At 60.6% G+C, this 22,139-nt stretch overlaps 2 protein-coding genes across 2 annotated transcripts in view; one reads left to right on the forward strand and one right to left on the reverse strand.

The window, feature by feature from the left end:
• LOC102833779 overlaps nucleotides 1-841 on the reverse strand; it is a 76,983-nt gene extending 76,142 nt beyond the window's left edge. Inside the window, exons 1-2 of the mRNA XM_006863810.1 lie at nucleotides 720-841; nucleotides 298-352 (exon numbers count right to left, since the gene is read on the reverse strand). Of these exons, the coding sequence (XP_006863872.1) occupies nucleotides 298-352; nucleotides 720-841 (177 nt within the window). The remainder of the gene's footprint in view (nucleotides 1-297; nucleotides 353-719) is intronic.
• On the forward strand, nucleotides 840-21,391 carry GPSM1 (G-protein signaling modulator 1). Its single transcript, XM_006863811.1, has 14 exons — nucleotides 840-907; nucleotides 5,382-5,603; nucleotides 6,702-6,837; nucleotides 7,445-7,587; nucleotides 7,990-8,113; nucleotides 8,357-8,472; nucleotides 8,974-9,129; nucleotides 10,613-10,721; nucleotides 11,764-11,887; nucleotides 15,884-15,954; nucleotides 16,743-16,922; nucleotides 19,800-19,941; nucleotides 20,250-20,458; nucleotides 21,185-21,391. The coding sequence occupies exons 1-14, from the start codon at nucleotides 840-842 to the stop codon at nucleotides 21,389-21,391; spliced, it is 2,007 nt and encodes a 668-aa protein (XP_006863873.1).
• Nucleotides 21,392-22,139: the final 748 nt, after the last annotated feature.

Raw genomic sequence — 22,139 nt, forward strand, 5'->3', positions numbered from 1 at the left:
AGACGGTTGTCCAGCATTCCAGCTCCCTCAGGAATGCAGACCGTCCCAGGCTGAGAATCCTCAGAACTGCTCTCCAAGGTTCCCTGTGCCAGCTGGCTGAAGGCCTACCAAGTCCCCAGCCCTGGTTGGGGGAGCCCCTAAAGGAAGCCAGAACTGCCAGGAAGGAAGGGGAGGTGGCAGGGCACCACAGTGTCAGGGTGCTGAGTGTGGGCTGGCACTCCTCTGTCCTGGCATGAACCACCACGGAAGCAAGAGCTGATGGCGGGTCCATTTCACACAAGACATAGCCCCTCTCACCACAGGCTTCTGGGAAAGGGCTTCGATGCTCTGGATCCTCCCAGATCCAGGAATCCTGAGGGTTGGAGGGGGCAGAGATTGTATTTGTCTCTGCCCCTTCCAGATGTCTCTGAAAGTGGCAGACAGGAACTCCCGATGGCCCACACTCCATGCCAAAGGAGGAAGCTTGGAGACCAGCAAGACCCAGGAGACCAGCGATGCCACCTCCGGGCCTCTCCCCTCAAACTAGCCCTGGGTGGGCTTCTTGGAGCATCACTGCTCCTGGAGTCCTCATCTTTTAGACCTCCAAAAACCGCCCGCCTACCGAGGCGAGCTGTCGCCCCCTCCTCAAGTCCCTCCCCTCTTCCCTCCCCTCACTCCAGGCCCCTCCTCCTCGCGCCCCCTCCCCGTAGCCCCGCGCGCGCGGGCGGTGGTGACATCACGACACGACGGCGGCGGGAGCGGACAGGCCCCCGAGCACATCACTTCCTTGGCGCCTCCCGCGGGCGCGGACGCGGCTCCCGGCTCTCAGCGTCCCCGCGCGTTCCCGCGCGTCCGGCCCCATGGCGCACCCGGCCCCGCCCGCCGCCGAAGAGCTGCCGGGCCCCGCAACGCGGCGCCTCTACTCCAGGTGGGCCGGGCCGGGCCGGGCCGGGGCTGGGGCGGCAGGGGGCCAGAGAACTGGGGACCCGGACCCGGGTCGGGGCTGTAGTGGGGCGCGGGCGCGAGGCGGCCGCGGGAACAAAGGCGGCGCGGGCGGCGGCGCAACGTGGCCAGCCGGGCACGCGCCTTTCCCACAGGGCCGCAGGAGAGCCTGGGATGTCCCGCGTGGGGAGTGGATAGCGGTGGAGATGGGTGGCCGGGGCACCGCCTCCTGTGGAATCCCGGCGGGGAGATGGGCAGCCTCTGGGTGGGGTACGGGAGGATGCCACCAGTGTCCCTCCCAGACCCTGCATGGTCGCAGGGCATCTCGGCATCCCGCAGGGCACTCAACAGAGTAGTGGCCAAGACCTGCGGGCACAGGTGTGGTCCTGTCAAGAGGACTTGCAGAGCTCACCTTACCCCAGGTGGGTGTGTACCTGTGTGCCCTCTTCCGGCAGGTGCACAGGTGATGCCAGGGGTGACTGTGGGAATCTTGTCTACCTGGCCTCAGGGGTTTTCCTCAAGCAGGATGGCACTCATCCTCCCAGACATACCATCGGCTATCCAGGGGAAACTCAGGGGCTCTCACTGAGGAGCCAACTGAAACAGATGCCCAGACTGGGGTGGGGGGCAGGCTGGAGAGATAGGAGGTGGCAGAGGACATCTGGGGCCGACGAGGCAGGCTGGGTGGAGGGACCCATCCTGCGGTCGTCTACTGCTTCTCTAGGTCAGGCAAGGGGTCAGTGGGGCTGGTGCTGACCGCTTCCCCAGGTATTGCATTGGCTCTCAGGCCAGGCGTGGGTCAGTGGGAGAGGTGACCACAGTGGCAGGGCTGACTGGGGGGAGGCGCTAGCTGCTTCTTTAACTGATGGGAAGTAGAGTTTGGCTGGCGGTGCCTGGTTTATGGGCACGGCAGTTTGGTCGTGGGGAAGCAGCCTGGAGACTTCTTAAAAGGGAGAGACCCCAATTAAAGAATGAACTGGTGTGGGTGGACACTGGTGGGCAGGACCCCAGTGGGAAGTAGAGCCTCGTCCCCACCTCACCCCCATGCGGGTCCTGCCAGGGGTGGGGCTCTTGATCCTGATGAGTTGGGAGAGCAGCTCTGAAGCACTTAGGCATCTGGTTAACCACGTTGGTTTCATTCTGATGGGCGGCCTCTTAGGAGGAAGAAGGCTTGCCTAGGTATGGCGTGGGTAGTGTTGGCAAGGGTCTTGAGGGTGGATGTTGGGGCAGCCTGCCTGCAGACCCCTGCTGGAGCCAGGCCTAGGTCATGGGGGGGCAGCTGTGAATAAGTCGGGGTGCCCCTGGCTGCAGAGACAGTGTGAGCTGGACATCGGTTCCGGAGAGGGGAGGGAAGGGGGAAGCTGGGGCTACCCCTCAGTCCCGCAGAGCCCAGCTTGGGGAGTGGGGTTCCACCTGCTGACTGGAGCCATATAAGGAGGTGGGCCTGGCTCTGCTGCACCCCCTGAGGCGGGGGGTGGGGTGGGGGGTGTGCCAGGGGCCTGGAGCCCTTGGGGAATAGTGGTCTTGAGGGTGGACTTAAGACCCCTCAGAACAGGCAGGGCTGATGTTGAGGGTCCTGTGGCATGGGTTGGGGGGGCGGGGGGAGGGAAGGCATTGTGTCTTCTAACCTCTGCTTAGGAGCCAGCATCCTGAGGACAGTGACTTGGAGTAGGTCCTTCCACCATACCAGTAGGGGGTGGGAAGCTCTGAATCCTCTGAATCCGCCCGGCAGCCCCACCCCAGGCCTGGTTCCCCTCCCTCTTCACAAATGCTGATTTGGTGACTGGGGGATTACCTGCCCAAAGCCAGTCTGTCCACCTGATCCCTTAGTCCCTGTTGGGCTCCAGTGACCTGTCCAGAGGCCACCGAGCCGTGAACCATCCAACCTGGGTAAGAGGACGGCTGGTGTAACCTACAGACTCTCAAACTCATTGAGGAGGGCTTCCAGCCGCCCCACCAGAGGAGGAAGGCCTTGTGTAAGGTAGTGTGTGGTGGACCCCAGCACTGCCCACTGCTGCAGCCCATGGGGCTGTGTGAGCATGAGAAACCTGCATCGGGACAGGTGTGGGCAGGTGTGGGCTCCACGACTCGGGAGCAGGGGTAGGGGGTGAGCAAGAGGGACATGGGGTGCCTTGGTCCTTGGAGGGTGGAAACAGTTAACACATGCCCATCTGCTTCATCTGTATGGTTGGAAATTGGAATCCCCAGAGGCACCACAGAAGGAAGGTCTGGCAATCTACTTCAGATCAGCCATTGAAAACCCCAAGGAACCCAGTTCTACTCTGACACACCTGGGACACCATGGCTGGGAGCACTGGATAGCAGTGGTGTTGGTTTTGGTCCCTGGACACTGCCTGGTGCCCCACCAGGTGGCTTCTCTTCTTACTAGGGCCGCATTTGAACCATGACGGAAGTGGGCCTGTGACCAGGCTTAGCCCCTGTGACCCTCTCCCCCCCGCAGTCACTGGGAAAGGCATTGCATGCACTAACACCATCTATCTCTTAGCTCTTGGACAAGCAGGGCTTAATTGAGAAGCAGGGTGCATGGTTGTCATGACGATGGAGGGAGGGAAGGAGGGAAGCAAGCGGGCAGCTGCAGAGGAGCCTGAGGGTCAGCCCGGCCTTGGGGACCATGCAACTTGGTTGGTCTTTGGGGCAGGCACAGAACTGCAGATTCCCTTTGCTGAGGTCTGTTGTCCCCTGCAGGGACTACATTCTTGGCTGCCCCACCCAGTTCTGACCAACACCCCCACAGCAGAGGGAGCCCAAAGCCCAGAATTCTGCTGCCTCTGGGCAGGTCACTTCCTGCCTCCAAAGAGCTGACCTTACAGTCCCAGCCCAGCTTCTGGCCTGGCTGAACCCACTCAGTCACTGTAGGCCAGGGCGCAGCCCAGTGGGGACCCTGTACAGGGATCTGGCGATCTGTAAGCTAAGGCTTGGGGCTGCATCGCTCTCTGTGACCACTCAGCCACTCGGCGGCTTAGCCTGGGCTTGGGCAAGGCAGCGTCCACCCCTGAAAGTCTGACTGCCCATGGGGCCCGAGCTGCAGGCTCCTCCCCACCCTTCCGACCCTGCCCACCGCATTCTGAGGGGGGCACTGCCCTCCCTTGGAGGGTCTGACGGTGGCTGCAGGAGTCTAAGTAGAAGAACAGTCAGTGAAGCCCAACTGGAGAAAACCAGGGACTCCTGGGTGTGTTGGGGGCATTGCCAGCAGACAGTATGGCTGGAGTGGGGGGTTTGGTTGTGGTGGTCAGCGTCCCAAGGCAGCAGCAGGGTGAGTGGACCCAGAGAAGGGAGGCCTTCAGGCAGCATCAACTCCACACCTGCCGTCCACGCTGAGCCCACAGGTATGGGAAAGTGGGAGACGGTGACTTCTGGGAGACTTCACAGAGGCACAGTGAATGGCTGCTGCCCTTTGTGTCGGTGCCACTGGGCTGGGAAGCCTGGGGACACTGCCTGCCACAGCCCTCATTTAGGTACTGCTTCTTAGAAACCCTATACAGGGTCACTGTGAGTCAGAACCGACTCGACAGTACTTAACACATGTGGTGTCTCTCCCAGTCACTCATGAATACCGTACAGTGTCCTGCAATGCTATCCACGTGGATGTGTGGGGAGTCCTTGTGGGGCAAACTCTGAATGTGCTGGACTGCTAACCAAAGGTGGGAGGTTCGAGTCCACTCACGGTGCTCCAGAAGGAAGGCCTTGCCATCGATCTCCCTTAGAAAAACCAGCTGTTGAAAACCCATGGAGCACAGTTTAACTCTGACACACGTGGGGGCCACCAGGAGTCCAAGCTGACTCAACGGCAGTGGGTCCTGGTGGGTTTGAGGTGCTCACCTGACCCTCTCCTCAGCTCCCCAGCCCCCTTGCTGCAGGTTTGCCCTGAGCTCCACTGTCTTTAGGGGTGCGTCCCTGAGGCTCCGGGCATGTCCTGTTCACACTGGCCATACATTTTTACTGTTTGTGCTATCAGCTCCTTTGTCCTGGGACCTCCATAACCCATGGAGCCTGGCCAAGGAGGAGGGATATCAGAGGGACGAAGCAAGGAGGGACAGGGTCAGGTTCCTGGACTGCTGTCTCCTGAGGAAAACTCACCTGAGGCTCCAGGCACTTTCCGGACTTGAGTTCCTCCTGGGGCTTGGGAGTGTCTGCTTCTTTCCCACACCAGGGCCAGGGGTGGGTGGTGGCCAGACGGCGCTTCTCAGGTGAGGCAGGTGAGGCAGGCAGGGAGCAAAGGGCTGAAGGGCTGTGGTGATCACAGAATCATGCCTGGAGGTGCCATCCAGGGAGTAGACAGGCCGCTGGACTGGACACACTGCCTCTGGACGTTCACCTAGAGAGCACAGATGTAGCATAGACATCCATTGCCCGCCAGGGGGCAGAGATGGACTCTGGAGTGGGGGCTGAAGGGGTGGTCAGGGAGGAGCTCCCCAAAACCAACTGTCCCCCCACCGCAGGATGGAAGCCTCATGCCTGGAGCTGGCCCTGGAGGGTGAGCGGCTATGCAAGGCCGGCGACTTCAAGGCTGGCGTGGCCTTCTTTGAGGCGGCTGTGCAGGTGGGCACCGAGGACCTGAAAACACTGAGTGCCATCTACAGCCAGCTGGGCAACGCCTACTTCTACCTGAAGGAGTACACCCAGGCCCTCTCCTATCACAAGCATGACCTTCTGCTGGCCAGGTGCGTGCAGGGGCAGCATCCTGGTGGATGGGAGACAGTGTGTGAGCTGAGACACATGTGGATCCAGGACTGAGTGTGTGCGTGTGACCCAGTGTTCTGTGTGAACATATAGGAGTCCCCCATCCATGTGTCCCGGGTGCATGTGACCCAGTGTTCTGTGTGAACATATAGGAGATCCCCCATCCATGTGCCACGTGTGTATATGACCCAGTGTTCTGTGTGAACATATAGGTGTTCCCCCATCCATGTGTCCTGTGTGTGTGTGATCCAGTGTTCTGTGTGAACATATAGGAGTCCCCCCATCCATGTGCCACGTGTGTATGTGACCCAGTGTTCTGTGTGAATGTATAGGTGTTCCCTCATCCATGTGTCCTGTGTATGTGTGACTGAGTGCTATGCATCTTTGTGAGCACATGCGTCACATATCTCTCCATGTGGCCCTGTGAGAGAACATGCCATCTCTGTCTCTTCATGTCCACATGAGCACACACGTCTCTCCGTGTGGCCCTCTGGGAGAGAATGCTGTCTCTGTCTCCTCATGTCCATGTGAGCACACGCGTGTCTGTCCGTGTGGCCCTGTGGGAGAGAATGCCGTCTTGGGGCTCTGTGTGTGGGTGTGAAGGTGGGGTGGGAACAATCCAGAGGATGATGCTTCTTCCTGGGCCTCCAGCCTCGCCCCCACCTCACTCAGTGTTTCCTGTTCTGAGGGCTCTCCCTGCCCCTATGAAGCCCATCTCCCGAGCAGACTCCCCGCCTGCTTCCTGCGCCAGCCCCTCTCTGGCTGACCCTCTCTGGCCTCAGGCTTTGCCCCCACACCCGGCTCTTACCGCTCCAGGCCCCTCTCCACTGGAAGCAGGCCCTGACCCTGGGTGTCATGACCCACAGTGCCTCCCCAGGACCTGCACCAAGCTCTCACCTGTGGGCTTTATGTGGCCAGGCGCCCACCCTACAGGGAGCTCACAGGATCCCAGCAGAGCCTCACCTGCCCTTGGTGTCCTGCCCAGCATCTCCCCAGTGGGCCCCCAGCAGGTCCCCTTGGCCCACATTCTCTCCCAGGTTGCACTGGGCTCAAGGCCTGGCCCTCACCCCACCCTGCAGGACCATCGGTGACCGCATGGGGGAGGCCAAGGCCAGCGGGAACCTGGGCAACACTCTCAAGGTCCTGGGTCGCTTCGATGAGGCTGTTGTCTGCTGCCAGCGGCACCTGGACATCGCCCAGGAGCAGGGAGACAAGGTGGGTGTCAGCCCTTCCCACCCCGACTCCCGAGGGGGCGAGAGCTGGGAGGACAGTCCCCGGAAGCACCCAGGAACAGGACTGAGCCCAGCACCCCTGCTGCCACCCCCGAATCTGCTGAGAACTGGGAGCGAGGGTTAGAGGGCAGGAGTGAACCACTGTGAACACACTTAGGGCAGGGGCAGCCCCACCGTGGTGCCCGTCACTCCCTGCCCCAGTGAGACAGGTGTCCTGCTGAATAGGAAACAGAGGGGTGACTTCAGAACTCAGGGCCAGAGGTGGACGGCCAGGGCCCCAGCATTTGGCCCTGGTGAGCTCTGAGGACAGAGTGGGGCTGGGCAGCTCACCCAAGGGAGCTGAGTAGGGAGAGCACTGTGTGTCTGCTGGGGACCACCCTGGCAAGACCCCCAGTCTGAATCTCAGAGACCCTCCAAGGCCCGTGCTCTCAGGCCCCCACAGCTCTGGAGACAACTCACTAGGTGTATGGCTACAGGGACCCTAAACACACCTTGGGGTGTTTTCCAATGAACCCCCATGACCTAGTGGCTGGGGGCTCCTTCTGGAACATGGGGGATACCCCCCCATTCCTTGGTGCCACCTGCTGCAGGTCGGGGAGGCGAGAGCGCTCTACAACATCGGCAACGTGTACCATGCCAAGGGCAAACAGATGTCCTGGAGCAGTGCCCAGGACCCCGGGAACCTGCCGCCTGACGTGCGGGAGACACTTCGCAGGGCCTCTGACTTCTACGAGTAAGTGCGGGTGGCTGGCATTCGTCCACAAGGTCATGGACCATCCCAGGTGCCCAGCCATCCTGCTGGTCCAGCCCATCCCTCTGCTGCACCTGTCCCCAGCAAGACCCCTGACATCTCTGCTTCTCATCCCCCATAGCCATTCAGAGAAGCAAGGTCACTGTGCCTTTTCAAATGGGGCAGTGGGCAAGCTGGACAGTAGGAGGACTAAGGCCACTCCTGAAGACGGAGCAGGGGGCAGGGGGAACCCCGGGTCACCATGTCTGGAAGTCTGCCGGCTGGCCCCTTCCTGGCTGTTCCAAGCATGCCCCAAATTGGGGTCTGTGAACAAGGAGCAGGTTTTTGTCCTTCAGCCTGTAGGGGACCCTGTAGAGAACCCGGCTCAGACAGATCTTCCCCCAGGAAAAACCTGTCCCTGGTTAAGGAGCTGGGCGACCGGGCAGCCCAGGGCAGAGCCTACGGCAACTTGGGCAACACCCACTATCTGCTGGGTAACTTCACCGAGGCCATCGCTTTCCACAAGGAGGTGAGCAGCCTGCGGGCAGGTAACCACCTGGCACTTGGCTGGGTGGCCCATACCTTGGTTCCACTTGTTGGTAGTGGGGCAGGGCCTCACTGTCTGTCTGTGCTTGCTCCTGGGGTCCCCTCTGGACCCAGACATTAGGCTGCCAGCCTAGACACAACCGGAGCTCAGAGGGGTGGGGTGCTGGGGGGGCGGAGCTCTCTCTGGAGCAGGACCCGCCCAAACATGGGGTTTCTTTTTCTTCAGCGTCTGGCCATTGCTAAAGAGTTTGGGGACAAGGCGGCCGAGAGGAGGGCCTACAGTAACCTGGGGAATGCCCACATCTTTCTGGGGCGCTTTGATGTCGCGGCTGAGTACTACAAGTAGGCAGATTTCCCATCTCACCCACCCACCACTCTGAAGTCGGAGGGATGGGAGTACCCCCATCCAGTCCCCTCAGGACATACCAGTGAGAGGACCATGTCTTCTGCTCTCCTGGGACTGACTGTGTGCTGGGGGCAGGAGACAACTACAGACAGGACTTGGGGGAAGAGGTTTCCACTTCTGCCCCTCATGTGGCTTTGGGGTGCAGATGGGGAAACTGAGGCACGGGCACCTAGGACTGTGCAAGCTGGTGGTTACTTGGACTTGTGCTAGGCCCCTGGCCTGGCCTGCTTCCTGGGAGTCTAGGTCTTAAGCATGCATGCCCTTTCAGGACCCTCATGGACAGAGGAGGCTCGGGAAAATCTCAGGGTGGTGGGAGGGACACACCTGTTTGGTACCAACTGCCAGGCATTGCTGCCCACTGGTGACTCTCCCCAGTGCCCACCTGCTGTCCACAGGTAGGAAAACACTGACCGCTGCCACCCCCCCCACCCCCACAGGAAGACGCTGCAGGTGTCCCGCCAGCTACAGGACCAAGCAGTGGAGGCGCAGGCCTGCTACAGCCTAGGTAACACCTACACACTGCTGCAGGATCACGAGCGCGCCGCCGAGTACCACCTGCGCCACCTGCTCATTGCCCAGGAACTGGCCGACAGGTGCGCACCTGCCCCAAAGCCCTGTGGCCCTGCCTCTGAGCCTCAGCTCTGTGGTGATGGAGAGACCACTCTCCTAGACGCATATCGATGGAGGGATAAATGGACAGACTGTAGACACCTGTGCAGGTAGCCACAGGCAGGCTGCTCCCCCAGGTGGGGTGTGGGTCTGTAGGCCTCTTGGGAAGTGGAAAGGAGAGGGCCTTTTAAAAGACACATTGGGATGAGAATCCTGTTGGCCACTAGGGGGCAAGCGAGACCACACAAGGCAGCCTTCTCAGCAGTGAGGGAGCCCGCCCAGCCGGCCCCAGCCCTTTGGAGGCTCTGGCTTCACTGTGACTTTGAACACATCTCTGGACTCTCAGGACGCTAGAGGTCCTTTTTTGTTTGTTTGTTTGTTTTTAATGTGTTGATTAATTTATTTTTAAGATGGTTCTTGAGCTCAGCAAATTCAGCAGAGCTAGCTAGTAGCATGCAGACTTATTTAATCTTCACTATAATTTCCTGAAGTAGTTCTAGCTTTACAAATGAGAAGCAGGAATGGAGCGGCGGACACTTGGCTAAAACCCTACAGTAAGTGGTAGAACATGGTCACCAAGATCTGCTGCCTAAGTTGACCTATTGTTAAATGCAATCAAGTTGGTTCCAACTCAGAGACCCTGTTTAGGGTTTTCTGTTCTCCCGTGATAGCAGCCTGACTTGTAGCCCATAAGCTTCCAGGACCCCTTTCTACGCTATGACTGTGTAGTTGTTGTTGTTAAGTGCCGTTGAGTCGGTTCTGACCCATAGCAACTCTGTAGAGGGTTTCCAAGGAGTGACTGGTGAGCTTGAACCACCAACCTTGCAGTTCAAACTAACTTTGCAGTCCAGTGCATTAACCCACAGCACCACACCAGGACTTCAGGATTCTGCAGAGTTATCAGCATCTCCATACGCCTTCACTTTCCATCAGAGATCACTCGTGGGTTTTTCTTTTTAAAATGTTTTACTGTGAATTATGTGATAGTTTACATGGGAGAACATTAGCTTTACATTCATCCTATCATATATCGCCATAGTTACAATCCCCTCCATGCATCATCAGCCAACCAAAGGGTATATACTATAAGCCTGCCCTCCAGTCGTCAGCACACAGCCCCTCTCTGTCTCTGGGTCTAAAGTCTCCAGCTACTCCATCTCTCCACGTCGTCATCTCTGCCTCCATCTCTGGCATGACTGCTTCTCTGAGTAGGGTCCTGCTCTCCGCTCTTCTCTCTTGATGGTCCCAGGGACCTCCGCTCCTGGACTGCAAGGTCCATCACTTCCTAGAGGTCCTTTGATGATCACTGGATCCACAGGTGTGGCATCTGTCATAAGGAGGTCACTGCTCCTCCTGAAGTCCATGCTGAGGTCCAGGGCTGCCCATTGTGTCATCTGACTCCCGGCTGGGCATTGGGTCAGCTGTGCTCTGGGGGTGCTGGTGTGGACCAGTTTCCCTGTTCTGCAGAGTGGGTGAAGGCCGGGCATGTTGGAGTCTGGGGAACGCCTACGTGTCCATGGGGAGCCCCGCACAGGCCCTGACCTTCGCCAAGAAACACCTGGAGATCTCCCAAGAGGTGAGCTGGAGCCCCGCCTCCCCCAGGCCGCCGCCCAGACCTTCCAGGTCCTTCTGCCCTGTCTGCCACTTACTGCACTGGCTCATGTTAGCGTTCCTGGGCGGGCAGGCTGCTTCATCAACTGCCTCTCCACCTCAAAGGGGCCAAGGGGCTACCGCAGAGTGCAAGGTGGGGTACTGTTACCCACAGTGTGTAGAGTGGGGCTGCTGGTGCCCCATATTCCCCCTTCATGTTGGCTGCAGTGCTACTCCCCTTAGCCTGTGTGGAGTGGGGGTCACTATCCTTGGAATACTATTGTCCACTCAGGCTGGCCCAAGACCTAATTCTTCTGTCCCCATCCCTGCCCCCCATGGAAGCTCTAGCAGGCATCAGGCTGAGTTGGGCTATGGGGACCCCTATGCCTGACCAATGACCATCCCAAGTGGCAGCCAGGGCCCCTTCCGCAGGGACTCTCCCAGGCCCAGGCCTGCCTTAGAAGCAGAGTCCCCCCACTTCCTTAGAGGCTGGTTCAGGGGATCTGTGGCTCCCACCCAAAGCCTTCCCTGACACTGTGCTGGGACAACCCATGGAGGGACGGCAGGCCACCCCAGCCTCCCCCTCACCTCTTCCAGAACCAGCCCCGATAACGTCGCCCTCTCTTGCCTGCCCTGCCGGCCTCAGACCACCTTGGCCCTGGACACGTGTTAGGGTAGAGGGACTCCTGGGCAGAGGACGGAAGTACAGGGTAGAGAGGGGCCTGCTGCCCCTCCATGCCACCCTCCTGTGAGGATTTATGCAGATGGACTTGGTCCAGGACACAGAAATCTCCTGGGAGAGCCCTCCCAGAGTCTGGGGGACAGTCCTTGACCAGAGAGAGAGACGAAAGGTGGGCCACACTGTCCACTGCGGGACCTTGTGCTATGAGCCAGACTGCCTGAGATCTGAATGTGACTATCGAGGGTCACCAGGACCCAGAGTCCCTGTACCAGCCGGGTTTTGTCCCTGGGAGCCCCCAGCAGGCCTTCTGTCCTACCAGTCCTTCACCCTGCCTCACTCCATGCAGATTGGGGACCGAAACGGTGAGCTCACGGCCCGCATGAACGTGGCGCAGCTGCAGCTGGTGTTGGGCCGTCTGACTAGTCCAGTGGCCACTGAGAAGCCCGACCTGACCGGCTATGAGGCGCAAGGTGGGTCTGGGGGAGGGGCACCGGCCTCTGTGTAAGGTCAAGAAAGGTTCTGCCCCAAACAGAAAAGACTTTCCAAAGGCCGGTCCCAGTGATGGGCAGGGGCGTCTTAGAGGGGAGCTCAGTTTGTCCAGGCGTCTGTCCCACTGGGCAAGTGCATGTCAGGGAGGCAGGCAAGACAGATGGACACTCAGGCTGGGGCAGCCCCCCAGCTCTATCCCCCACATCCTTGGTGGAATGGTATGGCCCTTCCTGGTCCTTCTCGTTGCCTTGGTATTAGCATCGACCCCTTTTCCTCCCTGGCCGAGGACCCTCCCTCTGGGTACAGAGAGAGTATTCATATCACTTTGGGGTGGGCCAGCTGAGGAGGAGGCCCTGGGTCCGTGCAGCTGGACAAGGGAATGACCGAGGCCCGGTTCTCAAGGCCAGCCCAGTGGCCTTGATTGACTTTGATGGCCTTATGAGTGGTCCTTATCTATTCGGGTCAGCGGGCTACGCACACGAATGAGCTCAGAACGTCCTTACAGAGCAGACAGATTATAATGAATGTGGAGGGCCGGCCGCAGGGTCCTCATGACATGGGGTCCCCTCCCTCGTGGACCTACCGAGAACAAGGGCTAGGGAACCAGTCCCTGACGGCTGTGGTTTTACACGAGGGATGCAGCTCTGAGATCCCCTCAGGCACTCTCCTCCCCCAGTCCCTGCCCAGCACTTGGGCCTGACCACTCGGAGCTGTGGGGGTGGGGTGGGGCCTGCATCTGGAAAGACTCCACAAGCCGCCAACCCCGGAACTCGGGCGTCCCCTTTTCTGAGCCAGGAAAGGGGGGCCATGGTGGGTGACATCTGCTGGGACAAGGCCACTCTGTCCTCTCCTTCCTCCTCCGCTCTGCCTGCTTGCCGGGACCTTTCCTGGTCAGGGGGGCTCCGGATGGCTCTGGGGCCATCAGCTGGCGGCCTTGTTGAGTGTTAGGGAGAGCTGAAGTAGGAGAGAGTACTGGACCCTAGGACCCGCCATGATGTGGCTGCTGGACCAGGGCAGAACCCTAGCGTCTGGGAAGCCTGGAGGAGGGCCTGGCTCAGGTGAGCCCGCCACGCTGGGGGTTTGGACCAAGCCAAGCTTGAGGGGGGTCAGTGGGGAGTGTCACTCCTTCAGCGTGTGTGGAGACCTCCTTGGTCTTGTGGAAACCGTCAAATGGGGGAGGTGGTGTTGTTTAAATGCCATTGAGTCACTTCGAGTTGCAAGCAACTCACAGTGACCCTGTATAGGGTTTCCATAGAGTGGCTTGAACTGCTGACCTTGTGGTTCACAGTCCAGTGCTGATCGTACAGCGCCACAGCGGGAGTCCAGAGGCTGCGTTGTTGTTAACTGCCTTCGAGTCGGTTCTGACTCATAGCCACTTTGTAGAGGGTTTGGCTGGTGGCTTTCGGTCCATTGCTTAGCCTACAGCCCGAGGGTGACAAGGAATTCAACCAGTGAGGGAGGGAGGGAGAGCAGAGTGGAGCTGGCTGTGCTGTAGGGGTGGCCACCTTGTTTGCTGGTAGGCATAGTCAGTGGGGCCGGGGCTGTGGGCGTGGTGGGGAGTAGCCAGCTTGAGATTTCAAACTTTCCTTTGTTTTTTCCATCTTGATACAAATGAGCGAACTTTTACGCAGTTTCAGAACAAAGGAAGCCAGCTGCCGCTCACAGCCTTGGGTTAACCCCACAAGAAGCCTGATATATGTCTGGGTGGGTGAGGACACCTCTCTGTTGACACCTGGGGCCCCCCCGTGAGACCAGGACAGTTCCCAGGCCACCCTGGATGGCATCCCAGCGAAGGGAGACTGAGTGTGACTGAGTGTGCTGTGTGGAGGGAGGGGTTGTGCTTCCCTCCCACAAGGGCTGGGGGGAGGTGATGGGAGGGGAGGCACTGACTGGCCGGCCTGTGGGCCTCTGGGTAGGGGGTGGAGACAGGGTCAGATCAGGAAGGGTCTCACTCCTGGGTTGGGGACGCTGCAGGGATGAGCAGAGGAGCCGTGGACCCTAGCCGCAGCCCTTGGGCGCTGTGTGGTGAGTGGGTGAAGGATGTCCCCTGGGTCTGCTGGGCGCTGGGACAGAACCTGAGCTGTGATTCCAACATGACCTCCTGGGGCGTCTGCTCAGGCCACGTCTGTGGAAGTGCCCGTTGGGCCTCCTGGTGGTGAGGGCCAGTTGGCCGTTGGATACCACTGGAGCTGGGCCAGCAGAAAGAACAGTGATGACCGTGTGATGGTCAGACCTGGGCCGATGTGTCCAGACCTTGCCTTTGGAGCGGGCAGGGCGGGGCCGCAGTCAGGGCTGTTGGAACTGGCTGGCTTTGGATCACCTCAGCACCTCGTCGCAGACAGAGGGTGCATTTAGGCTGCCCGCCCTGCCCTTGCCTGGCCATGAAGGGCCCGCCCCGGAGCCAGGCTCAGGCCTGCTGCTCTGAGACGGGTGTTCCAGCCTCTGCCTCGGCCAGGGACCCACCGTGCGTGTGGGCCGCCGACAAGGTGGGGAGACAGTAGGACTCCCGGGTCACATGGTGGGAGATGGCAGTAGTTTCCCTGGGTGTGGTGAGTAGGAGATACCCCATTGTACTGGCGCCAGGGGCAGGGTGAAAGATGATACGGCAGCCTGCTTGGCTCCAGGACAACCCCCCCCCCCATTCCTTCCTCATCCTCAGTTTCATCCTAATTTGTGGGGGCAGCTTCAGTATCAGAGAACGGGCTCAGCAGGGAGAGGTGGTGCCCTCTCTCCTTAAGTCAGGGGTGGAGTGGAGGGTGTCTCAGGACAGAGGCAGGCCAGCCCTGATGCCCACACCCAGGGGAGCCTGCTCTGGGCCGGGAGGAACAGCCTTGTCCTGGACATGGCCTTCATCAGTGTGGGTGGAGCGGCCAGCGTGGTCAGGCTGCTGGGCCCGCCCCTTGGACCAGGTCCCAGGCAGTTTCATTTCTGGGCCATGAGAACACACAGAACCAGGGGCCCCTGACAGGGACAAGAGCACAGTCCCCTCGCCCTCCTTCCTGCTGCTTCTTGGGAAGTCTTAGGCATCGCTGTGGGCAGGACCCCAAGGGCACCTGGGCCCGACCAGCTGGGAGTCAGGAGCAACCCTGGGCCAGCTTGCAATCCTTCCTCCTCCACGCTGACCACTTCAGGACCTGTGTTACATTGAGAATGGAGCGGCCACCGGAAGCCAACACCCCTACACACACCCCATGGCTCTCTCTCCTCTTCACCCCCATAGTCTGCCCCAGGTCTCTTTATCTCCCTACACAGTCTTTCTCTGGGGTCTCTTCATCCCTTTCTGTCTGTCTCTGGGAAAGTCTTCACACCCACCCCCAGTCTCTGGGGTCTCCCACACACCACCCCTGCAGTCGCTGGGGTCTCCCACACACCATTCCACAGTCTCTGGGGTCTCCCCACACACCACCCCTGCAGTCTCTGGGGTCTCCAGAGGGGACCTTCATGAGGTTGGGCCCCCTTTTCCTTCCTGTGCTGGAGCCCCCTTGGGAGATGGCTAGGTGTGGATGTGGCATGGTGGCTGGGGGTGCCGTCCATGTACTACCCCAGGGCTGTGGGGGCAGGGGTGGCAGCGGTTTCCTCCCACAGGTGTGTCCAGAGGATGTGGGCCCATGCTGCCTTCCGTGGTGGCTACCAGAGAGTCCCTTCATGGAGCAGCCCCTAGAGATCTACCCACCCGATCTCAAGTCCACGGTGGCTTCCTGGAGGAGGCGGCCATTGGGCAGAGCCTGGGTTCTTGGTTTCCAGGTGGGGAAGACAGTCCAGGCAAGGAAAGAGAAGTGGGGGGCGGGGGTGCAGGTAAGCAACAGGACCTGCAGCCAGGTATACCAGGGGTGACAGGACACGGGGTCACCGAGTCTACGCATAAGGATCATGCCAGGGGGTAAGGTCCTCTGGACCCTGAGCTCCATGGGGTGGGCTTGGAACCAGTCTGGCAGAGGTGTGGGCGCTGGGCTGACCTGCCTGCCCGCTTCTAACAGGGGCCAGGCCCAAGAGGACGCAGAGGCTGAGCTCAGAGACCTGGGACCTGCTGAGGCCCCCCCTGGAGCGGGTGAGCTGGGCTGGAGGGCGGGAGTTGCTGGGTGGCACCTGGGAACAAGTTGGAAGCAGAGCTGTGGTGGCCCCAGGTAATGGGCCAGGGTGAGGTGTTGGCTGTGTGCCCTCCGCTCTGTCCTGTCTCTGCTGTGAGATAAATGGGCCGTTAGCATCTGAGGCCTGGGGGCCATCTGTTGTCCTTCCCCGGCGGCCCCTCGAGGCCCTGCACCCCTGCATGCCACCCCCCTTCTCAGCTTCCTCCCTGGGGGGTCCATGTCCTGTCAGAACACACTGCAGAGCCCCTGGCCCCCCGCACAGCTGCTGTGTGGCCAGTTTCCTGGTGGCCCCACAGACAGGGATGGCCACGCCATCTGCTTTCTGGGTTTTTTATACAGGGGTGACATATATGTATTGTTACAAGTAGAGATCTGCTTAGGGTTTGGCCAGGGCCCTGTCTAGAGGGTTGGAGACCCTGGACCGGCTCTCCCTGTGGGTCGGAGGGGTGCTGTATGTTTGGGGGTGACCTCTCTGCTCCAAGCCCCTGCGTACAGCTGGGTCTTGGTTTGGGGACAAGGCTCAGGGAGGGCCTGTCACCACCACTGTGACAAAGATGACCTTTGGGGCAGCTGATGGCTCACCTAAAACCTCGTGTCTCTGGATGCCCCCATGCTCCTCCAAGCCACTCTTGGCCCTCGCTGGCCTGTCCCTCTGCAGCAGAGCCTGAGCACTTGCATCCTTTGTCCATTCCTGGGGGCCCTGGAGAGTCTGTGGAGCTCCCCAGGCTCAGCTTTCTGTCTTCCCCAGGAGCAGAATGGGGACACCCACCCCTCAGGGGACTGGCGGGGGCCAGGCCGGGAATTGCTCCCCCTGCCGATAAGGAGCAGGAAGTACCAAGAAGGGCTGGACACTGCTGAGCAAAGGTCCTTGGAGGGCGGCCACTCACCACTGGACAGCTCCGACGTCCGGGTACAGGTGCCTCGCTCAGTACGTGGGGCGCCCCAAGGGAGGGAGAGAGTCACGTCCGAAAATCACATGCTCCCCACCCCACTCCCACTGGCCAGCAGAGCCAACGGGGTTGGTCAAAGGGAGGCAGAGGGCTGTCCACCCCCAGAGGGCAGGAGTTGCTGTGAGGGTCCAGCAGAGCCGGTGGGGTTGGTCACAGGGAGGCAGAGGGCGGTCCACCCCCAGAGGGCAGGAGTTGCTGTGAGGGTCCAGCAGAGCCGGTGGGGTTGGTCACAGGGAGGCAGAGGGCCGTCCACCCCCAGAGGGCAGGAGGAGCTATGAGGATCATGGGCAGCGACAGTGATGCCTTCCTGCTCGTACTTGCACCACCTCCATCAGGGGTCCTTGAGAGAAGACCCTGCCTCTGGACCTTGGAGCCATTACTGATACTGTGTCATTGATGAAAGCCTGGTCCTGCCTTCCCCCTTCCCTCCCCCATCTTGGACCCCAGGACCAGCACAGACCAGGGCTTCAGGGTCTGAGGAGGTGCAGCTGGGTGTGGGGCAGGGATGGGGAGCAGACAGGGTGGAACCAGGAGGGTTGGGTGTTTGGGAGTGGGCCTTGTTGGAAATGTAGGGGAGGGAGGCAGTGGGGCAGAAGACCAGCATGGTGGGAGCAGGGCACTGGGGAGCCACAGAGGGTTCCAGAGCAGGAAGAGGGAGGCCTGTTCTGTGCTCCATCAGCCTCCTCTTCACCTGCACTTGTCCACTGGGCTGGGCAGCAGTGGAGCACCCATCTCAGGCGTTCTCCAAGGGAAGGAAGGGTCAGGCCAGCAGCTGTGGGGACTGCTGTAGGGGAGGGTGTACATGCACGGGTCCCTCCAGCCGCCTGTACCCCTGGGCTGAGGAAGGGGGACAGGGGAGCCGTGGCCTCGGGACCCGAGGCATATGGGAAGAGCCAGGTGGGGGGTGGGGAAGGTGGCATCAGCCTTCGCCCCCAGCTGCTTGGAGGACTTTTGTTTTTCTGTGACTCACTGCACCCCTCAGCCGCACCAGCCCCCCTCCATGGGAGGGCTATTTTTAACGTCTCCCCGTAAATGGAACCAACACAACGCACCTCCTCATCTGTCATGTCCCCCCAACATGCTCCTGGGGGTCTGGGGAGGTGATGGGCCCCAGGTCCTCTCATCTGGGACTCCAAAGATGTTAACTTCCTGGCCCCTCGTCCAGCCCATGGGGGTAGGTGCAGCAAAGGGCAGTGGTGGTCAGTGAGACTGGGGGGGGACGCTGGGTGCCCAGCGGCCTGTTCCTCTTGGGACCCACTCCATGCTGTGCCCAGAGCTACCCCCATCTCCACAGCAGCTCCTGATACCCTGCCCAGGGTGGGGGTGCCAGGGATGGGGTGTTACGTGGGAGGGGGGCTTCTCCTGGAAGGAAGCAGGGGCCCATGAGGGTGGTCAGAGTTGGAATATGCTTTTCCCAAAGGACCCCATCCATCGTCCTCGCAGGCAGAGCGTCCCGATGTTTATCGGGGGGCGGGGGTTCCACCTCCATGTGTGGGGGGGTGCGCGAGGGCGGGGACTGGGAGGGCTCCAGCCCCGGATGGCTATTTAAACTCTGGGCTGACTGCTCAGAGGCTTTCAGGAGTGAGGCTGCCGGTGGCCTTTGACGTTCTGCCTAGAGGCCTGTGTTTACTCCTGAGACCCCGCGTGAGTGTGGTTCCCGCTGGGAGTTGGGAGTTCTAGAGGGGAGTTTGGGGTGGGCTGGGATTTGTAGAGGGTAGAGAGGTGGGTGAGCGGTCAGCCACTGGTGAGAGGTCAACAGAGTGGGCCTACGTCAGTGGGGTGGGTGGCCATCGGGTATGAGTGGTTAGTGGCAGGTGGTCAGCGGGGTGAGAGTGGGCACCAGGGCTGGTTCTGTGGGTGTGGTGAGGCTTTAGTAGGGTTCTAGTCCTTTCTGCATGAGGAGCTCTGGTAGCGTAGTGGTTATGAATCGGGCTGCGAACCACCAGCTGTTCTGTGGGAGAAAGATGAGGCTTTCTGCTCCCGTAAAGATTTACAGCCTCAGAAACCCTGTACAGGGTCGCTATGGGTCAGAACCGACTCCACGGCACATAACAACAACAACAACAGTCCTTTATGCACGCCCGGCCGCCACACCCCTGCTGCCTTTCACCCCTGCTTTGGGTCTCTTCAGCAATAGGAAAAACGGGTTAAACTAAAGCAGGAGAGACCAGAGCTAGACTTTAGAAAGGACTGTGACACCTTTAAGGAAAAGAACCCAGGGTTTAAGGCAAGTGTACATGTGAAGTGAGCCTTCCAGAGTGTTGCCTTTCCTGGGAGGCTCAGGGCACAGTTCCTGGGGCCCACGGATCACCTCGGGGAGGCTCCAGGCTGGACATGGGGGCTGGGAGCATTGTCCCTCCAATTGAGGATTGCCCACCCACACCTGGCTGGACTCTGGACGCCCCAGAGCTGCCCTCTTCTGAGTTGTGAAGGGCTGTCCACCACCTGTGTTCAGGGAGATGCTGCCGGCCTACACTCAAGACTCTTCTCCCTTCCTAGCTGGGGTGGGGTTTGGGGGACTCTTTCCCTGCCTGCCTCAGGAGAGTAGCACCCCAAGACTCTCTAGCTGCGGCGGTACGTTGCCCCTCTTTTCCACAGGCTTGAGGAGCCCAGCTCAGTTGTCCTGGTCAGCTGGGTCCCTTCTGAGGCTGGCCCTGCCATTTGCCATGTTGCCCTTGTCGGGGCCTCCCCTCTGGAAGGGGCATGTGGTCAGGAGTGGGGGGCACGCATTCTGTAGCCCCCGCTCTGGGTCTTGCCTGTTGTCTGTCCCACGTGATCCTGCAGGGGACGTGAGCTTGGGGGGGCAGTGCTGAGGGCAGGCCAGATGCAGGACACTGACCCACCTCTGTCCCCAGAGCCTTCCTCGGGCCTCATCCTCAGACGAGGAGTGTTTCTTTGACCTCCTCAGCAAGTCTCAGAGCAGCCGCATGGACGACCAACGCTGTCTTCTACAGGACAGCCAGGCTGGGGCCACCCCCACACTGGAGGAGCGTGTTGGTGAGCACCCCTTCCCCCACCCCGGGGTGGCTGCACACGGATCCGCCAGTCGTGGGTTCTGACACAGATCACTGCAAAATGCCCCTTGTCGCTGGAGCGGCCCCTCCCTCCCTCTCCCGGTGCCCCAGCCGACGTCACGGTACATGCTAGGCAAGTGTGTAATTACCCCGCCACCCGGTGCCGCCCTCCGGAACCATGTGCCATACCCACTCCCTCACCTCCTGACAGCCGGGGTCACTTAGCATGGCAGGCTGGCTTTACGGAGGCTGGACCTCAGACCTCAGCGAGTCCTCACTCTGTCCCCACAGCCCAGCCCTCGCTGATGGCCTCCCCGCAGACGGAGGAGCTCTTTGACCTCATTGCCAGCTCTCAAAGCCGCCGGCTGGATGACCAGCGGGCCAGCGTGGGCAGCCTGCCCGGACTGCGCATCACCCATAATAACCGGGGCCACCTGCGTGGTGACAGTGATCCACAGGAGCCAGGGGACGAGTTCTTCAACATGCTCATCAAGTGCCAGGTAGCCCCTTACCCTGGGTCCACCCGGGCCCCTTCTACTGAATAGGCGGGGATGGCAGGGGGGAGCTGACGCAGCCCTGTCACTGGGCATCCTCGGGTGCTTGGGCTGGAGGGGACATGAGAGCCAGTGGGGCCAGCACCCCAACCCTTCCTGGTGCAAGAGCGGGGAGCCAGGTCACCGGGTCATGAGGGTTGTGGAAGAAAGCAAGGACCGGGGCTGTCCTCTTGAAGTGGGGGCAGCTGGAGGTGTCCCATGGAGGGACACGCTTTGGGAGCTGCCCTTGGCTGTGGTGTGGGTGTGACCAGGGAGAGCCCGGATTGTGGCTGCTGCCCACTAGAATGGTGTGGCTGCCGGCAGTCTCCCTGGGCATAAGGGTTCATTCTAGCATAGTGGCGAGCTGCCTCTCATTCCCACAGAAGAGAGGATGGCCCCACTCCCACCTGGGCCCCCCACACGCACACACCTTCCAGTGGCTGCGCCAACTTCCGAGACACCTGCTCCGGGCCCTACAGAGAAGCCCCCACCGCCCTGCTGCCTGACCCTAGGGGGCTCTCCACTGCAGCCCACCGAGGATAGTTCTAGCAGGGCCTCACCGGCCAGGCCCTAACAGACCCCTAGGACACCCAGCTCTCCACCAAGACCCCCTGAATAGATGGGCTGCCTACGGGCCTGGTGCAGGACAATCCCCCCTCCCCCCCATCACCAACCACGTCTATGTGTACCCAGTCCTCCAGGATTGACGACCAGCGCTGCCCGCCGCCCACCGTGCTGCCCCGAGGCCCCACCATGCCGGACGAGGACTTCTTCAGCCTCATCCACAGGGTGCAGGCCAGGCGCATGGATGAGCAGCGGGTGGACCTCGCTGCAAGTCCTGAGCAGGAGGCTGCAGGACCCCCGGAGCAACGGCAGCAGGGCCCACCCGGAGATAGCTAAAGCCTCGGCCCTGCAGCTGGCTCGCTCCCTGCCCTATTCCTGAACTCGGGGGTTCATGTCCCCATCAATGCCCTCAGCCCCCAAGAAGCCAGGCTGGGCCAGAGGATGGGGAGGGCCTACCCCCAAGGGCTCCTGCCTGGTACCTTGTCTCCTGCAGGCCTGCCCACCTAGCCTGCCCCTGCCCAAGCAGGGCAGCGCCCTCAGCATGTTGGTCTCAGGTCCTGGTGCTGCCCGACCCCCATACCATCAAAGTCCCTCTGGGCTGCATCTGAATCACCAGGAAATGTGAGATTGCCGAAGTGTTGCCCTCAAGCCCCGGGCATCTCAATCCTAGATAGCACAGCTCCGGGAGCCGCCGGGCGCCCACCTCAGCCTACTCCCTGGCAGCAGCCAGTCCAGGGTGTGAACCTGACAGGACACTGGTGGGCAGTGAAGGTGATACTCAGACTGTGCCAAGGAGGCCTTTGAGGATGAAGCTGGAGGGGTGGTCCCAACTAGGGGGGCCCCTCCCAGCCCAGGCACGGGCAAGGGTCCTGCTTGTGGTGGGGTGGGAGTCTGGCATTTGTCCTGTGGCTGCGAGGGGACGAGGGGGCTAAGGGTGGTCTACCCACATACTTGAATGTACATGTGTATTTATTGCCACATTATCGGGACACTTCAACCCAGCAGGTCCATCATTTTTCAATTTTTCCGAAAAAAATAAAGTCTCCCAAGTGAAGGCTGCGTGTCAGGATGGGATGAGGGTGCA

The sequence above is a fragment of the Chrysochloris asiatica genome, unplaced genomic scaffold (genome assembly GCF_000296735.1).
Source record: "Chrysochloris asiatica unplaced genomic scaffold, ChrAsi1.0 scaffold00056, whole genome shotgun sequence".
Classification (NCBI taxonomy): Eukaryota; Metazoa; Chordata; class Mammalia; order Afrosoricida; family Chrysochloridae; genus Chrysochloris; species Chrysochloris asiatica.